General features: G+C 45.6%; 1 protein-coding gene and 1 long non-coding RNA gene across 17 annotated transcripts in view; one reads left to right on the top strand and one right to left on the bottom strand.

Annotated features, from left to right (window-relative positions):
* Positions 1-17,696, bottom strand: part of LOC135369853 (basement membrane-specific heparan sulfate proteoglycan core protein-like) — a 237,636-nt gene that overhangs the window by 72,044 nt on the left and 147,896 nt on the right. For 13 of the 16 annotated variants that reach the window (XM_064603410.1, XM_064603412.1, XM_064603420.1 and 10 more), the window contains 7 exons: positions 11,899-12,270; positions 8,198-8,326; positions 7,657-7,794; positions 6,197-6,328; positions 4,767-4,898; positions 4,182-4,298; positions 87-212 (listed from right to left, as the gene is read on the bottom strand). In XM_064603410.1, the coding sequence (XP_064459480.1) occupies positions 87-212; positions 4,182-4,298; positions 4,767-4,898; positions 6,197-6,328; positions 7,657-7,794; positions 8,198-8,326; positions 11,899-12,270 (1,146 nt within the window). The remainder of the gene's footprint in view (positions 1-86; positions 213-4,181; positions 4,299-4,766; positions 4,899-6,196; positions 6,329-7,656; positions 7,795-8,197; positions 8,327-11,898; positions 12,271-17,696) is intronic. The other 3 variants (XM_064603417.1, XM_064603423.1, XM_064603419.1) reach the window with 2 other exon arrangements.
* The window catches only part of LOC135369860 (uncharacterized), a 52,358-nt gene continuing 50,942 nt past the window's right edge, over positions 16,281-17,696 (top strand). The window contains exon 1 of the long non-coding RNA XR_010415139.1: positions 16,281-16,303. This is a non-coding gene — a long non-coding RNA (uncharacterized LOC135369860). The remainder of the gene's footprint in view (positions 16,304-17,696) is intronic.

Here is a 17,696-nt window from a genome sequence, read left to right as displayed (position 1 = left end):
TCCCAGGTGGCACACAGCATTCCATGTCTATGGCAATGAACGAAGTGGCTTGCAAATAATGAGAAGGGTGGGTGGGAAGCTCTTACGGCAGTTCCTCTCATCGGAGCCATCCGTGCACTCTTTCCTCCCATTGCATAGCAATCCCCGAGCAATGCACTCGCCATTACTGCACCGAAACTCTTTGTGGGGTATGCAGTCATCCGACGGCTCCGCTGGAAAAGCAGCATCCACGAATTTTGCTTTCCTCAAGCAGTTTCAACTAACACAGACATACGACCTCCACCAAGCAGAATCACACCCAGTCTGTGACAGCACAGCAACATTCCTCGCATCCACATGCACAAGACAGCATGGACATTCTGCACATTTTATGCATGTTCCGCGAGGCTGCAGATTCTAGTATGCAGGCAGAACGTTAGTGTTGATCACTGACTAGTATTGCGTAGCTTTCAAACGTAATGGAAATGCTGCCTACTTACAGACAATGGTATGCAAGCTCGACAACAGAGTGATAGGGCTAGCAAGTAATAATTTGCGTATCTTGATACCTGTATAATGTGTTACTCACATAATTTGCAGACTTCTTTAAAAAGTATCGGAATTTTGTGGCCTGTTCCTCCATGTATAAGTAATTCCAGCTGAAAGCTGTCTCAACAAGGTCAGCTGATTTGGAACTTCACATCAAAGTTTTGACAAGCTCTGTGAGGGGGGTTCAGAGATTTGACCCCGCGACAACATGTATTTGTAAATTACATCCAGTCACCCTTCAGACCGATTCTGCTTGCTAAAATGTGCACAGAAGGACAACCTCTACACCATGCAACTTCCATGCCTCCACCACATACCACCATGCATGAGCCATGCACATGTATGTATTAGTAGCCAAACATGCATGCATGCATTCATTCAAGCAGCAACCGTAAGCAACCCCAAAGCCGCGCGTTGGATCTGCCAGGCGGATTAAGGACCACTTACGCCTACGACATTCCCTCTCATCTGAATCATCGTAAGGGCAATCTATCCGCCCATTGCATCGCAGAGATCGTGCGATGCAGCTGCCGTAATCGCACTGCCACTTCTTACGTGAACACACTATAGGGACAGGTAGCGGGGAGGGCGAGGTGGGGGAAGTGAGGCAGGGTGAAATGGGTAAAGTGAGGCAGGGTGAAATGGGTAAAGTGAGGCAGGGTGAAATGGGAAACGTGAGGCAGGGTGAAATGGGTAAAGTGAGGCAGGGTGAAATGGGTAAAGTGAGGCAGGGTGAAATGGGTAAAGTGAGGCAGGGTGAAATGGGTAAAGTGAGGCAGGATGAAATGGGGAAAGTAAGGCAGGGTGAAATGGGGAAAGTAAGGCAGGGTGAAATGGGGAAAGTAAGGCAGGGTGAAATGGGGAAAGTAAGGCAGGGTGAAATGGGGAGAGTGAGGCAGGGTGAAATGGGGAAAGTGAGGCAGGGTGAAATGGGGAAGTGAGGAAGAGAGAATGGCCAAAGAGAGAGAGAGAGAGACTTTTACGGGGTGCACACAAGGATGTGCAGGGAACAGAAACAGGAAAGGTGAATGTGCAGTGACCCAAATGCCCACAAAAATAGTGATACCAGAGCCGTACGTGTGAGACTAAACAAATTTGTATTGCTGCATGTGAAGGGGGTACCAGACCCAAAGCCTACTTGTGTTGACATGCAGAATGGTCCTGTCTGTACCAGTACTGGCTTATTTCTGAACCTAATAACTAGGAAGGTCTCGATCGACCTGAAGAGCAACATGAGCAACTTTACGCAGAAGCAGTCATCTCTAAAGCCGCAATGGTTTGAAACTCAAACTAACTTTTAGTGCTTGGATAAAGCCAAGGATGGCTAGAAGTTGGAGCACAAAGAAACCTACCCGGTGTTCATGCCCTTGCAGTGTTTTAAAGTTAGGTAACTGGGACGGCTAAACAGGCTATGACAAAACAGAGATGCAGGTGCGACTATTCTCATCATACTTCAATGTAGTGTCTTTTAATTTAGATACTATAATATGAGCCACTTATATGTTTTGATAATGTGGTAAATGTGCAGTCCACATTTAATGCGATGATATGTGTTCCACAGGTCTTCCACTTGTCCCTTGAGGTATGGCTCCCATTACCAACAGTAGTGCAATGAGAATATACAGCTGAAATTGTGTGTCCAACTACATCGCAACCTTGCTACTACATAGCAACTAGTACACGTTACACAGCAGAACTCCATTAATTTGAATCTAGTTCTTGATACATTTTACTGTAGCATGCGGTACCCTGAAGGAATTAGAAAATTCAGCTGGGCATTTCATCACTGTGCACATAGCATCCAGTGAACCTTAGGAAAGATAACGGAATTAAAAAAAAAAAAAAAATTTAATTTCCAGATAGATTCAGAAATATAACAAAGTTCTAATGCGCAACGGACAGACCAGCTACACCAGCAACATGTTATTGACAGAGCCTGAAGTTCTAGGGTTTAACCCAATTTTCCCCACATCCATCGGATGTCCCTGGTATGTACAATGTAGGATCTGCCATAACGTCCCACTGTGGACGTCCATATTACATCCACGGGATGTACAAGACATATGCGACGTTCACGACTTTACTGTGGTGCCTGTGGGATATATGGTGCCCACTGGGTAGGAATGCACACTAACTTGTTTGACAGCAAATGCAGTTACATCCCCCTTTGTACCAAACCAGGGTTTGAGTAACTGTGCCCAATTTTTCCCCGAATTTAGCATTGTAGAGGTTTTACCACCTGAATTATTGCATGAATTTAGAGCACATGCTTATTTTACCCAATTTTTATCCCAGAATTTAGAAAAAAAAAATATTTCCCCAAAACTTCAGGCTCTAGTTATTGAGCAGCTCGTGCCTCTACTTACGCCGTGTTAGAGTGTGAAGCAAGTGTTCTAACCCACATGCCAGTGTGCAAAGTATAATGTGCACACAAACTTTCAGCACATTTAGAGCTATGCACAATTGTTACGGATCACACTGGTGTCCAGTCTTTCTGAGGTAGGGCGATTGCAAGGTGTGCAGGGGCATAGTTAATTAATTATTACACCACAGTCATGCCTGTGTTATTTTGGATCAGCGCATTTGATAATCCCCTAGAAGCCAAAGTGGTTCACTTGTCCTCTAACACCCCCCCCCCCCCCCCAACAGCAAAAATGGATTAGGAACAAAGCTTGCATGTCCCCCTCGTTATTACAACACAACACACACGCACATTATGACAGTCTTATGACACCGCTTTAGACAGCCTAGGTTATTTCGTTACACGTGTCAGTAATAACACAATCGAATTGCTCCAGTGAAGCAAACTCAGATCATTGCACTCGATGTAACAGTCACCAAAAGCATCTCTTAGGAGAAGAAATGTTACTGTGCACTTTTGTTGAACCATATCTCCACCTTAATTAGTCAAACCAGGCCCATTTACACATCAGCTTATACTGTCACCAGTGCATCATCAGTGCATAAACAATTAAGCCTACAAGATCAACACTAGCATGTATCCAAATCTTTCGCATGTAAAATGCACTAATACCAAGTAGGAAGTTACTAGATGGTTAATAATAAAAACACAGTTAGAAGAGGATTAATGTGCTTGACTGATGTGCATCATCTGATACAGTATACTATGTGTTTTGCATTTTTCTTTAGTTATTCTCATAGTGGTGGTTTTGGAATTTGTCACAACTGCCATTCTCAGATTCACTTTCTTTTTGTTACAGCTCACAACAAAATGCATTAACCTCACAAATGCTAAAAGCACTAGGTACGAAAAACAAAAACAGGTCCTCCTACCACTGCAGGAAGACAGAGTTTTTTTGCTAATTTAGCCTTAGTTTAAGGAATCTTCAAAATCCTTTTCTTAGTAACTGTGAAATAGAATGGAATGTGAAAGGTCCATTCCAAATAGATCAATTGATAGATCTTATCTTTTGTTGCCCAAGAGATAAAAAAAAAACGTAGAACCTCAACATGTATCTCGAATGCTTAATGAGAAATGCTGACATTGGGCAAGTTCAACACAAAATACGTATCAATGGGAAAAGAAGTAGAGCTACCAAGCTCTTCAAATCTCAGCTCCTCAAACGTTGCAGTGCACTGAGCTAGCAAATTTATGTTTAACATACAGAATGAATCAAGTGCGTTGTACTTACGGCATCCGCGTTCATCCAGGCCACTTCCATCTGGACAGTCCTGGACACCATCACAGCGTTTTGACATTGGGATGCAGCCATGACGCTCGCAGCGGAATTCGTGGGGAGGGCACTCCACTGAAAAATGCCGAAGAGAGACTGTCAAATTCACATGAGCGACATTCCCCCAGAAGTGGAAGATGCTAAAAGCGTCATCGCTTTCTGCTGCCACGTGAGCGTACGTGTTCAACGTCGAGTCTACACGTACACTGCCAACCGTGGGGAATATCCCGTTACACAGCCACAAGATGTTCCAAAAACGTTTTGGTTCGACACAGTGCATATTGGTACATATTGCAGATAAAAGCACTGAAAAACAGAAAGCAAAATGACAGACAGACACCTCGTGAGTGTGCACAGCATATGTCGTTCTGTCTTTGTTCAGTGTCTTCAGCACCTTTAGGTCCAGAGGCAACTTCAACCTCACATGGTGCTCCTTAATCGGTAAAAGTTTTGCCGCGCATCTGTTTCTGGCCAGGAAGAACCCCTTTTCAGCGAGCACTTTATGGGACGCTCGGAAACTTTAATAGTCGCTTTAATACTTACAGCAGCCTTCTTCATCCTCTCCTCCAGGGCAATCTCTGGTACGGTCACACCTTCGGGTCCCGTCGAGGCACTCACCCGATGAACACCTGAATTCTCCCGGACTGCACCGCTCATGAGTGGGTACACGAGGATCTGAAGGCAGCAGGGTATTTAGAATAAATGCTCAGAATACCATGTAGTACTATGTATAGTTTCACAGCATGAGGCTGTAGATGAAAATATAACTCCCTGAATCTGCTCTTAAAGCTTTTCTGCATATGGCTTCCTTGTACAGATGGGCACTTCATCTTCACAGTTCAGAGAGATTACAAAAAACTTAAAGTGTTGCACCAGAAGGTTTACATTCATACTACTGTTTTACTAGTATTACGTTTACATTACACATTTCTGTACTTGAGTACCTCCCATGCTCTAGATGTGCCACTGTTACCTTTACTAGTTTCTACTATGTTGTTGATTGTGTTTGACTTAGGGGTGCACTATCACCTATGCAACTGCTGTTCATGGAGACCATAAAAATACCAATAAATAAATAAATAAATAAATACTCTCCTGCAACATTCCTGTTGCAGAATGCAACAAGGCGTGCACACAGTGTTGTGTACACGAATGCTGACTCTGTATGCAGTCTGTCCGTGCACCTTACTTGCATTCTTTAAATGCGCATGTCTATAACCAACACATTTAGATTATCCGCCTGCAATATGTGGGTACAACATGCAATACCTCTAGTGCAACACCATGTGTTAAACCACACTTGCTGTATATTACTTAGAAACAGTTACTTACACTTACTACTGTTAATATGCATAAGTCGTAATTACATATTTCGTGAATGAATTGTGTTCTGTGTGCTGAATGCATTCAAGGTGCATATTTTCTATGCACCTTTTATTTGGTTACAGCATGCAACGTGACATGCCCGATGTACATCCATCTTTGAACACTCATTGCGTTAAATGAAGCGTTAATCTCGTGAATGCCACGATGGTATGACGGAATGGTAAATTTCACGACAGTTGCATTCACAAAAAAATCATTCAAGCCAGTGCATCACAAAAAGTCTAGCTGTCCTGAATGAACCTGTCAGTGGAGTTACAGTGGTATGCAGACATATAATGATAAAACACAAAGTAGTTGCCAAATTGTTGTGCCTGTCCGATATCATTTCGACCACATCACAGCATTCTCTCTACAGTGAACACTCGTTATTATGACCATGGTCGTTCGCAGAAATTTTGATCATAATGCGGAATTGTCATATTAACGAGGGGATTCGCAGAGGTTTCACTACATTGTTCCCCAGGAGTATGGTCGTAAAGCGCGTATGTCAGATTATCGGGGGTCATATTAACGAGGGTTCACTGTATTGTACCATGCTTGACTAACTCCCTCACAGCACACTCCGCTCCCACTTACAAAGTACTTACGGGTATCTGACGGTGTACGGCAGTTTTCCTCATCTGATCCGTCACTGCAGTCCCGGATGAGATCACATCGTCGCCTTTCTTCCACACAAGTACGACCTCCGTCACATTCAAATTCACGAGGGCCACATTGGGCTGGTAGATGAGAGGAGAAACAATGGACTATAAATGCATAGCTTCACTCCCTATACCGATGCAAGATGGTCCAGAAAATGAAAGATATGTTTCAGGTAACTTGACATCTCGGGAGAAGTGTGCCATCTGTTTCCCGTTTCTATGACCTCAAGGCACAGCATGGGCTCCCATATATATATATATATTACACCAGGCCTGAAAACTTCACGATTTTCCTATTCAATGCTTGTGTCAAACTTGGTTTACTTACCTAGCACAACGGCACCTGCTACCCAAGCAGCACAACATCTAGGCCCAATATTGAACCAAGATTGAACCAATATTGGGCCAGTATTGCCAATATTAATCCAAGATTGTGCTGCTTGGGTACTTGCTTAAAATCATATATGGGTGGAAGCTTCAACACACAATCGCCAGGACAGAGGGCCAATGGGAGAACTAAATGTGTAGGGATTTCAGGCGTGGTGTAATACACGGAAGCCTATGGCACAGCAGGCACTGATCATCGCAAACGTATCTGCTGCGGGCATGGCGGTAATTATAGCTGGCTCGAGTACTGTGAAGCTGTTTGCATTGCACTGCGATATTGAATCAACGAGCATTTACTGTACTCATGAATATATAGCAACAAATCCCAGCAACCACTTAATATCCCAGGGACATCCCTACAATGTCGCGAATGACTGGATGTCTACAGGATTTCGCACAATGACAATGGCGTTTTGGGCAACACCTGCAAACAGATGCCCCTGGTACGTCTGCGGGATATCACGCTCTGGATGTACTATTTATGTCCTAAATCCTACCACTGACATTCCATGAATGTTCGTGGGACATCTGTGGGACATCCAAAAGCATAATCCCCAGACGTCCCATGGTCGTCCCTAGGCTCTTTGAGCAAGTTCCAGGGATATCCAAATATCCATTTTACAAATTCCATGGACATCCCTGAGACGTCTATGGTTTACTGGGATAGCAAGTTACAACTACCTCTGTTACAGTCAATAATTTGTAAATACTGCTTATAATGTACCTACAAGAATAATTTCTTATTAGTACATATATTAGATAGCTATTGGGAATGTAGCAACCGCAGACTCACCGGATGTTAAAGCCACAACCAGGACTCAAATCACAAATCACAAAACAGACAACACAAGTGACAAGTAAATGTTGTATAGTCAACACAGGCATGTGAACAAAACTACACAAATATGTTGCGTACCTACACAGCCAGAGTAAAATTCATAGGCTGCGTTGTATGTGATAGTGCAAAAAAGCAATAAATGAAATGAAATAATAAATAATGGTTCTTAAAATTAACCTACACTGACAGCCTCTCTCATCAGAATTGTCAAGACAATCCCGGTGGTTATCGCAACGCCTGAAGTTATCCACACAACGACGTCCACCGTCACAGAGGAATTGGTCTCGGCCACACTGTACACTGGCAGGGGGAGGAGGACCTTCAAAGTACAAGAGGTAATGCAGGGTACTACAGGGTTACGACTGAAATGCAGGAATAGGTCAAAAGCTTTTATCCTAAGCTGTGCAAAGTTAGTGGCACTTTACTAACAAATTGGTGACTAGAGGGACAACACGAACTGGATGTACGAGAACACAGACACACAAGGTACAGACAGCTACATGTCCTAATACCCACACATGTAAGGAGCTACTGTCACCGGGAGAACGTAAGCACAATGCGTAACACAGAGAGAATAAAACACAAACTGGAAAGCACAGAGTTTTTCCCCCCAACCCTTGGTGAACACAGGGGTGCAGGGGGTTTCCACATGCAAGAAATGAAATTTTTCTGTCACTCCCGAAAAGCAAGAAAGAGCATGGAAGCGACCCGTCTGTACATACTGGGACAATGAGCTTCATCTGTTCTGTCAATACAGTCGTGACGACGATCACAACGTCTGCTCTCATCCACACAGCGTTTACCCTCATCACACTTGAACTGGTTGGGGCCGCACTGAAGGGTTGTGGGAGCTGAAAGAAACAGGGCAGTTGAACGTCTGTAATAAAACATACTGGAATGGTTCAGAGGATACATAGTGAGAACCAAGAGGAAGTGGCCAATTTTGTGACATATACACGGATTGGAACAAAATGCAGAGGAACAGCATTCAGATTGTTATTCTGAATGAATGCATGGCTGTTCTCACGAAAGCACTTTTCTGCATCATTTTTCAAAACTGAAACAGACCAGCACGAACCTGCGTTGTCATTATTGGTGGACAACACAATTGCAGCAGTGGAAAACTATATAAAAAGGTAGAGCCCCTTGGGAGGGAATAAGATGGGACCAGGCCGTAACCTTTACTATCCATAACAGAGCACTGCACAGGCTCGGGCTTGCCCGAAAACCCATGCCCGACCCAGCCCATGGGCTGGGTAAATCTGTTTTACAGGCCTGGGCTGGGCTCGGGTTTTACCATTAAGGGCCCGGATCGGGCCCAGGCCTGTACATTGTAGGGCATAGGTTGGACTCGAGCCTGCGTTCCACCCTTCTGTTAGGTAGCCATGGTCAAAGTTGACAACATGATGCGCTGCTCTGGGCAGCCTATAAATTTCTCTGGCTCGGGCCGTGAAACCTAGAACCCTTTGGCTGGGCAGGTAAATGAAAAGGAGGTCGGACACGGGCCTGGGCCTAAGAATGTAACCTGTGCAGTGCTCTAAACTATAACAATGGTTATATTATGGCAAGAGCAATTTGAAAACAAGCACCAAGCACAAGCACCAAGCACAAGCACCAAGCACATAGCCAGTGCAGTAGCACTGAAGAGTCTTTGGAAAAACCGTCACAACACGATTTAGTGCAGTCACTAGGCGGCAGGCAGCCTTTAACTTGCAGCTCAGCCACTGTGTGGTTGTAGTGAAAAAATGAGTGAAAAAAGTGTGAAAACAACATGCGCATGAGGTTCCTAGCAATTACTGAAAGAATTTGTGAAAGCTGTGGCCCTCGGAGCTGAACGTATCAAAATTGTTTGCTACATTTGTTACAATAGGAGGTGGAAAACCGCAGAAGACAAGCGATCAATCAGGGGACAGGCCTTGTTCTTACCGCTTGCCGAAGCAAACCCATGTACTGCTCGCGACAAGGTTGCCTGAAGTATCCAGCCTGCACCTGGGCAGTGCCCTATCGGCGGGACAAAAAGGGACTACAGTAAAACCCGCGGATAGCGATATCACGTATAACGATATCACTCGTAAAACGATTGTTCATGATTTTACCATCAAAATATACACTATTTCTATGGGGAAACGACCCTCGTATAGCGATGGAGACCGCGGTTCCAGGTACTCGTATAACGATGTTGGGCGCTGTCCCGTGCGCGTAACCTCGCGGCGAAAATCGCCGCCGTAAGATACAGTAGAATCTCGATGATACGAATCTCACGGGGTAGCGGAAAAAATTCGTATAATCCGAAATTCACATCAACAGAATTAAACCAAAATAAGAATTGAGGCAAGGAAATAGACGGCGACTGTTCATTTTCCAATACTGTCAGTGAATGCGGTAGGTGGTAACGCCTTTTTTTGTCTCTGTACTTGGCCAATGCTGCTCAAATTCGCGAGATGATTCAAAAAGCCTAGCACATGCTTTCCACCCGCGAGTTGCGCGGCAGTGTTCTAAAGCGAGCTTCTCCTACAGCACACAGGCGTTAGGTGAAGCCGACTTGCGGAATGGTGACGTGTAGTGTTGCCAGAAGTTGTCCGCTATGTTCCCTGGTTCCCTCCACGAGTTCTGATCGCTGCTTTCCGAAGCCAGTGCGATCTCACACAGCTTCGCGTTTTTTTTTTCTTTTGCTACACGCGAGGTGACGCGCGACTTTTCTGGGACGCGCTATTTACGTCATCCCTCGTTTAACGATGTATCCCATATAACGATGGATTTCGCGATTACCGTCGATATCGTTATACGCGGGTTTCACTGTATACCGATACAGCCTCTTGGGGGAGGCCGCTATCCCTCTCTCTCACTCTCTCGCTAGCAGACGACGCCGGTGTATCCAAGGATTCTCTCTCCCGACAGGTGGCGGCTGAACACGGTCTCCCCTCGCGTCTGTATTGGTATAGTTCCTTCGAGCGCGACACAGCCAATAGGGGACTGCTCCACCACGGGCTGGGGATTTCAGGCAACCGTGTCGCGAGTAGTACATAGCACTCAACCACAAATGTGTCTTGGAGCTGCGACGACAACGTGTCGTGGACAGCAGAGTGAGATTCGCCCCGCTCGAATCAGCTGCATTGACAGTCATGTGCTCACAAGAGGGTCCAGAAGCTGTCCAAATGCAGTGCATGAGCAAACTGATGAGAAGCACTTAAGTACAAACTTCCTGCTGCTTTTTTTTTTTTTTTATAGTTCAGACGACAAACGAATAGAGCTGACACCCAGCAACTGTCTGACCCGTGGGTGAAGCTTAGCTGCACAAAGATTGCAGGAGTACAGAGGACCATCCAAAAAAATTTCAAATTAAGACGTCTGATGAAAGTGTGCGTGTCAATTTACAGAGTAGCATGAAAGGTTTTGATGCGCGCAATTTGTTTACCCAGAAAAAAAAAAGCTCTCATAAGCATAGCTCCAGGCATTCGCCCTTAACTTGCTGCTCTGGGTGGTGTGTAACGTGGAGGAGAAGCATGACGCCACATCACAGATGACATTACACGGTCCGCACGTCCTGGTTCGCTGGTCAATAGATGTCGCCGTAAACCAGCTTTGCCAGCTCTCCCAGAAAATTAGGGATAGAAGGAGTGGCCGAATCATGACCGAGCTAGGAGCAATATGTTTTTTCAAAGCCCCGAACAGCAGAGCAGCAGACGACATTTCTCTGAACCAATCAGCGAGCGCAGGCTCCGTAGCCTCGGCGCGAGGTCACAGGCATATCACAGGCTGGTACCCTTCCCCGCCGGCACTGCGCACAGTCGCTTTGTGCGGCATGCTCTAAATCCAATTTTTACGATAATTATGACTCTGTGGGGTGTATTACTTCTCACGGTTCACCTTACTGGCCCTCTTAAGGGGGAACCACTTCTTCGCAAGACAACAGAGAAAGTTTGGTTCGCACGGCGCTCAGAAACGGCGTGAAATATCATCAAAACAGAAGTACTGGCGTGTTCTCCTTGAATTACCTTTGTCAATGACACATTTTGTAGGATTCCAGGACTATCTGTTGATTTGTATTGAGCCCGAATTCGCAAATATTTTAGTGTTGGACACACTATCAAGATGGCAGCACATGTTCGAGACGCACCAAACTTTAATTTATTAAAAATCAACGGCTCAACCTTGTCCTCTCAAAAATGCGTCACTGACTAGAGAAAAGCCAAGAGAACACGCAATACTGATGTTATGATGATCATTCAGAGCGTTCACGTGTCTTGTGCGAACAAAAATTACCCATAGATTTCTGAAGGAGTGATTCCGCCTTTACAGTTTTGTTGACGGAAAACTGTTAAAAATGACTTCCGTGCTGCTTTAACGTCTGCGTTGAACATCAAGAACGCTTTGAGAGCACTTTAACTGCACAAAGTGAAGATCAATCCATGGTTCCACTCACCTCCTAATTCTTCAAACGCAAAGCCTTCTTGTGCCAGCTGGTACGTGTCCACACCACCTCTAGAGAGAAGGCTTCGAATGGTACGTCGAATAACTTCACCATCTCCCGAAGGATCTACACGCACATCAAACTGGACGCTCAGTGCAGGAGCCCTATTAGCCACAGTCTGCCCAAACCTGAGCACAGTCACTTTCACTGGGGCACCTTGGTACCCTGACATGGCGAGGTCCAAGGTGAGGTGCTCATCCAACGAATCCTCAAACTCTGTACTGAGCTGCCTAAACTGTTCCGTTTGTGGAATGGCCAGCGCGGGCTCATACGGCCTGTTCAAAACGGTCACTGTGCTGCGGAAGATTCTCTGAGCCGGAGCACCTGGAAAAGAAGAGTAAAGCTGCAATGAGATTTAGCATTCTCCGACAAAGGCTATCAAATTAAATTCACTTTGAACAAAGTGCTCCATACTGCCCATTGGCATTAAAACAGGGATTTTCCCAGCATCCCCCAAAGATCTATAGCACCTGCCCCTCACCCCCAGCACGTGCAAGAAAGGAAAGAAAAAAAAAAAGAAAGAAAAAGCAAAGCTCGAAAGGCATGCAGTTATGGGTGCCACCATTAAACTGCCACTGCAAACTTAAATTATATTTATTTCGTATACAAAAATCAACCTCATTCAAAGACTCCGCACACAAAACCTAAATGCCACCTGGTGCCTGCTACAGCGCGCGCGCGCGCGCGCTTCTCCGGCCTCCGCGCTCTGCCCCACGTTGGAAGACGGCTAACAGCTACGGTGGCATGACGATGGGGAGACGATGGGGAGACAAAAATGGACCTTTGAGGAGCAATGTTGCCAGATGCATGAATGATCGCACACCTTATGACGACATATTCTCAAAACTTAATTTTATGGTACTTCCGCGTTTCATAGACACAACATTTTGGGAGAACACATGCAATGCGCGAGACACCAAAGATCGCAATGACATATTCGGCAGGATTAAGAAGCCTGCATGCTGCGAGCAGTGGCCACCACGTGCCAGAATGGCTACATGGCTAGCAATCAAACGCGACCTCTACCGGCGCAACCAATCACACACATAGTCTTCGGCTACACTCGCTATTTGGAATGAATTTTATTCGGAGACAGATCTCTCCCCGTCCGGGGGCAACGACACCCACGACAAAACTAACGGTCGGCGGCGGCCTTCTTAACGACACTAGACGTCTGCCCTGACGAAGATTCACGGCCAGTGCACGCTTTCTTGAATGCCGGAGGCGGCAATGGGACGCTGACGGCTCAATAAAGACTGCCTTGATTGTTTACGAAGCGGAGTGAAAAGTAACTCTGCACGCTCGGCAAGAGTCTACTGCATGACCGCCGTTGAAGCAGTGGGATTCGAACCCACACCCTCTGGTTGCCGGGCAGGGGCGTAACTCGGAGGAGCAATCGGCTTCGTTTTCATGCTGAGCAGCCAGTAAAGTTTGTTGTTGTTGTTTTCTCTCTCTCTCTCTTCTTTTTTTCATAACTATGTCTTTCTGGCCAAGAGCTTAGCTCCTACACCAATCAGTTCCATCGCTCCAAAGCACGTGACCCTCTTACGTGGTTTGCCTGTCGCTCTTTCGGCGCTCGAAAAGTGCGTAGGTCAAGACCTACGCACTTTTCGAGCGCATTTGCATAGCGAAATTCAACGACGGATATTTCAACACACAAAGAGGCATATCTCCCCTTCCGCTACATCGCTTTTGCGCAAACTCGTCTAGTTAAAGGGTTGAATAATACATTTTAGGAAATTAGTGATCTTTCCACGAGAGAGTGTTCGCATGACCATATAACGCAACTGCAAAAAACGGCATCTATTTTGCGCTGCTAGTTATTTTTATAAAAAATCCTGTAACGAATAAAAATAAACACCTTGTATATCCCCACGGACATAAACATAGCACGCTTATCGTAAGTTGGATATTCACATGCATGCTAAATGTAGGCAAAATGATCCAGCCCGACAATGATGTTACTTTTTTTTTAATTCCGTGTTAGCGCCGCGAAGCAACTGTGGCTATGAGCGGCGTACAGACGTGGACAGATGGAGAGAGGACAGCAGGAAGGTGTGGGGACAGGGGGTTAGTATGCGTCCTGGGCCGACTTCAGGGGAAACTGTGCCGACAAATGATGTTACTTGTGATAAGCGTAAACCGTAGCGTCTCGTACGCCCACGAAACAGAAGCAGCCAAAAATAAACAAGAACCTACTCCTTCCCCAGGTCCCCCTCTCTCTTTTACATCAAAGATTGCTAATACAACGTCCCTGATAGTTATTGTCGTGAAACACTCCAACATTATCAAGGATATAGTCGTACGGCGAAACCCCAATCAAGCGATTATCGCGCGGAACGCAAAGCAAATCGTACTATCCGGAAAATCGAATGCCGCGGCAAAGCGCTACGAAACGCGGCACTACTGCAAGGTGGATACCAGCACACGCGATATACTAGAAAATGGTATCACATGGGAAACGATGACAAGAGAGACAGCTTGGATCACAGAGGTTTTATACAGCTCAAGTATCTGAATCGTGCGTGTATGCTCGAGAATTATGAAACGTAACTCTAAAAGAAACGTAAACAACTAGGATTATCCCAGGAACGCCACAAACATGAGCGACACCGAGTTATTAATTTATAAAAGAAAAAGTGGACCGAAACCCGGATGTATGCACCGTATCCCAACACCAGTTCGCTGCAGAGAGAACAATGTTTGTTATTTGTTTTCTAACAAAAATCGCTCTGTGCGCTGTGTTTGCGCGCTGATCTTGCCGAAGCCTCCGTCACCGTACTTGTCCAAGAGCTCTTGCCGGGCTAACGTTTCCGCACTTTTCTTTGGCCATTCTTTATCGCCGGAAAATATGTATTTTTACTAGTCCGAAACTCGTCACTTTGTGTACTCCCAACATGTAACGTAACATCCGGGACGAAGGACACAGGAATTCTAGCTCTACCGACACCCTGCGTCCAGAATATGCGAGCCATGCCAACAACTGCATAACTGCTACCGATACCAGCTACGCAACGGAATTCGAAATTGTTCCTCAGAACGCTCCACAGAACAATGCGGAAGCGGGTGCCTTCCGTCTAATTATCCGATTTCGGGGTGTCAATTACGTTATCACACTTGGCAGGCCCCTTCGAGGGAGAGTACGGCACGGCACGGCACGACGCTTCACTCGTCCTTGCTGAGCTGACGACGCGGTCACACCAAATATGAGGGAAAAAAAAAAAAGCTGTACAGCTGCGGTAGACCCCTCCCTGTTTGTAAACAAATGACGTCATAGTGTTCGACAGCGCCACCAATTTGGTAGAGCGGAACTACGCTCCAAACTAGTGGCGCGCCCGAAAGCCACAGTTTTGAGGGGATTACGATGGTCCCTGCAAGGGATGCAACATTCGGTCCCACTTTTCTTTCAATAGGAGGCAGCGAACATGTGCCCATTCGTGGAACCCAGCCCACCCCTTCCGATTTGTTTCAGTCTGTCTACCAACGTCATGATGACGTTTCTCGGGTAGAGGTCTATTCTTAATTGTACAGCTCAAGTATGCTAACCACTACACCACGCTTTCAGGAGAGGGAGTGAAGTGGCTGTGTCCCGTCCGTCCGTCCGTCTGAGACCCTTGACGAGTCCAACCTGCGTGGCGTAATAACCTAGCGCAGCCTGTGTCTGAGTGCTGCTCTTGTTGGCAGAAGTTGGCTTCAAACCGCTCGCTGCGTGAACAAGCAAGCTATCGTCATACTAACGTTATAGTAGACGATTTTTGCTAGCTAAGGTATAATATGTGCCGCACGTCAAGCAACGTAGTTGTGCACGGACTACAGCTACAAAATAGGGCTTCCCGAACGTGTGTACGTATAGATGATTCAAGGAAACATTACACGACTGCAGTATCCGCTGCATGTGAGAAAACCCTGCTGATGTGAAAGGTCCAATGTTCTTCATCTTCCTTTCATGCTTCCTGATCGACTACGTAAACATGAAAAATGGGTCAATCGCAACAAAGAGTCTGTGTTAAACTTTAACCTGCATTGTGATCAAACCAAACTTTAGTACCTGGTGAGCCAGCAAGCATGCCTCGTGTAATGGCAGGGAATATAAGGATGAAATAATTTCGATGCCTACATAGGAGCACGGCATTTTTGAGGCAGACGTAACAAGACGCAAACTTGTTCAACCGATTTCAAGTCAAGGATGGTAGCGCTAACGATATTTACATAAACAAAGCCTGAACGCGATGTGAACATCTTTGTATTACCGTGGATGCAACGAGAAGCCTCCTAAGTGGGCAACCTTGGAATTAGAGAGACACGGTAATGCTTCCGCGGCGCATAATACATCCTTCACGCATACATGGTGGAGCAGGTAAGCAATTTGTGGCCACCACTCACATGCTGAGCTGCCGGAATGCCTAATGTCGTAGCACTGCTAAAGTGCTGCGAATATAGTCGCAGAACAGGAGTATGCCATTCCCTTTCGTACGTAAGAAACAAAAAGCACACGCAGCAATAGGGATTCGAATGGACTCAATAGACCACAATTTATTATGACACATATCCGCGCGCTGCGGTAACGAAGTACGTCAGTTCTAAGTGCTTTCACTGTAATCCTTTGTCGTGCCAGTACGAGGCAAGGCGTTCTCTCCATTTTATTTTCATTACACCAAACTAAACAAAACCAAGGCGACACTCGTCCACACCAAAGCAGGACGCCTGCAGTCACTTAGTCTACAATGGCGTCATCAACATTCATTGGCTGCTCCGCTTTCGTGGTAACTGAACCCCAACAACACCGGGTATCCTACGGATCAGTGATGGGAAGTACTTGAAGTACCAAGTACTACTTTACGTACATTTCTCAGTACTTGTACTTTACTTAAAGTACATTTCCATTTGTGTACTTTGTACTGTACTTGAAGTACATTTCTTCGGTACTTTCCTTTCAAGTACTCAAGCACCCAATTGGCAATATTAAACGCAAAACGGTTCATATGAATCAGTCAGTTGTAAACCGGTTTGTAGTACGTTGTAGTATGCGCCGACTTTGCAAAATGCTTGCGAACACTTTCTAAAGATAAAGTAAATAGTAATATAAACTTTCTAAAGACTACCGAGTGTTGAAACGTACAGCGATACGATCTAACTTTTAAATGTACTTGGCGAGTACATCATAGTGTTTTGTCTAGGACTTTGTGCTTTAAGTACATTTGTAGTATGGTACTTTGTACTGTACTTCAAGTACGACCGGTGCAAGGTACTTGCTACTTTACTTTAAGTACAATTTTGAGGTACTTTACCCATCGCTGCTCTGGACGTACGAATAACATCCTAACAGATACGTACGTCCTATGGATATCCCTCAGATATCCATCGGACGTGCGAATTCGTTGGGACGTTATTCGTACATCCAGAGGATGTTCGGCGTTGTTGGGGAAGCTAACCGTGACGCAATCGCAACGCCAAAGGAATCCTTGCAATCCACTTATCTTCAAACTATAGAACTTTTCTCCGATAAACAGGAGCTCCGCAATCTGCATTGCCGAAAGAACATAGAAAACCCGATAGCAGTTCCGCCATAAACCGCAGAGCAAGCACGTACGGAATTCGATACCCAACGCACCTCTATAGACGTCGGCTCTACAGACGTATAGGTGTGGCCCACATTTCCGTCGTGAATGACCGCATCGGAAGTTTTCACGTCATATAGTACTAAGACAACGTCAACGCGGTACACACTTTGACGTCATAACTGTTAGACA

The sequence above is a fragment of the Ornithodoros turicata genome, chromosome 10 (genome assembly GCF_037126465.1).
Source record: "Ornithodoros turicata isolate Travis chromosome 10, ASM3712646v1, whole genome shotgun sequence".
NCBI classification, from domain to species: domain Eukaryota; kingdom Metazoa; phylum Arthropoda; class Arachnida; order Ixodida; family Argasidae; genus Ornithodoros; species Ornithodoros turicata.
The sequence above is the reverse complement of the archived record's forward strand: the minus strand, read 5'-3'. Positions and strand labels throughout refer to the sequence as shown.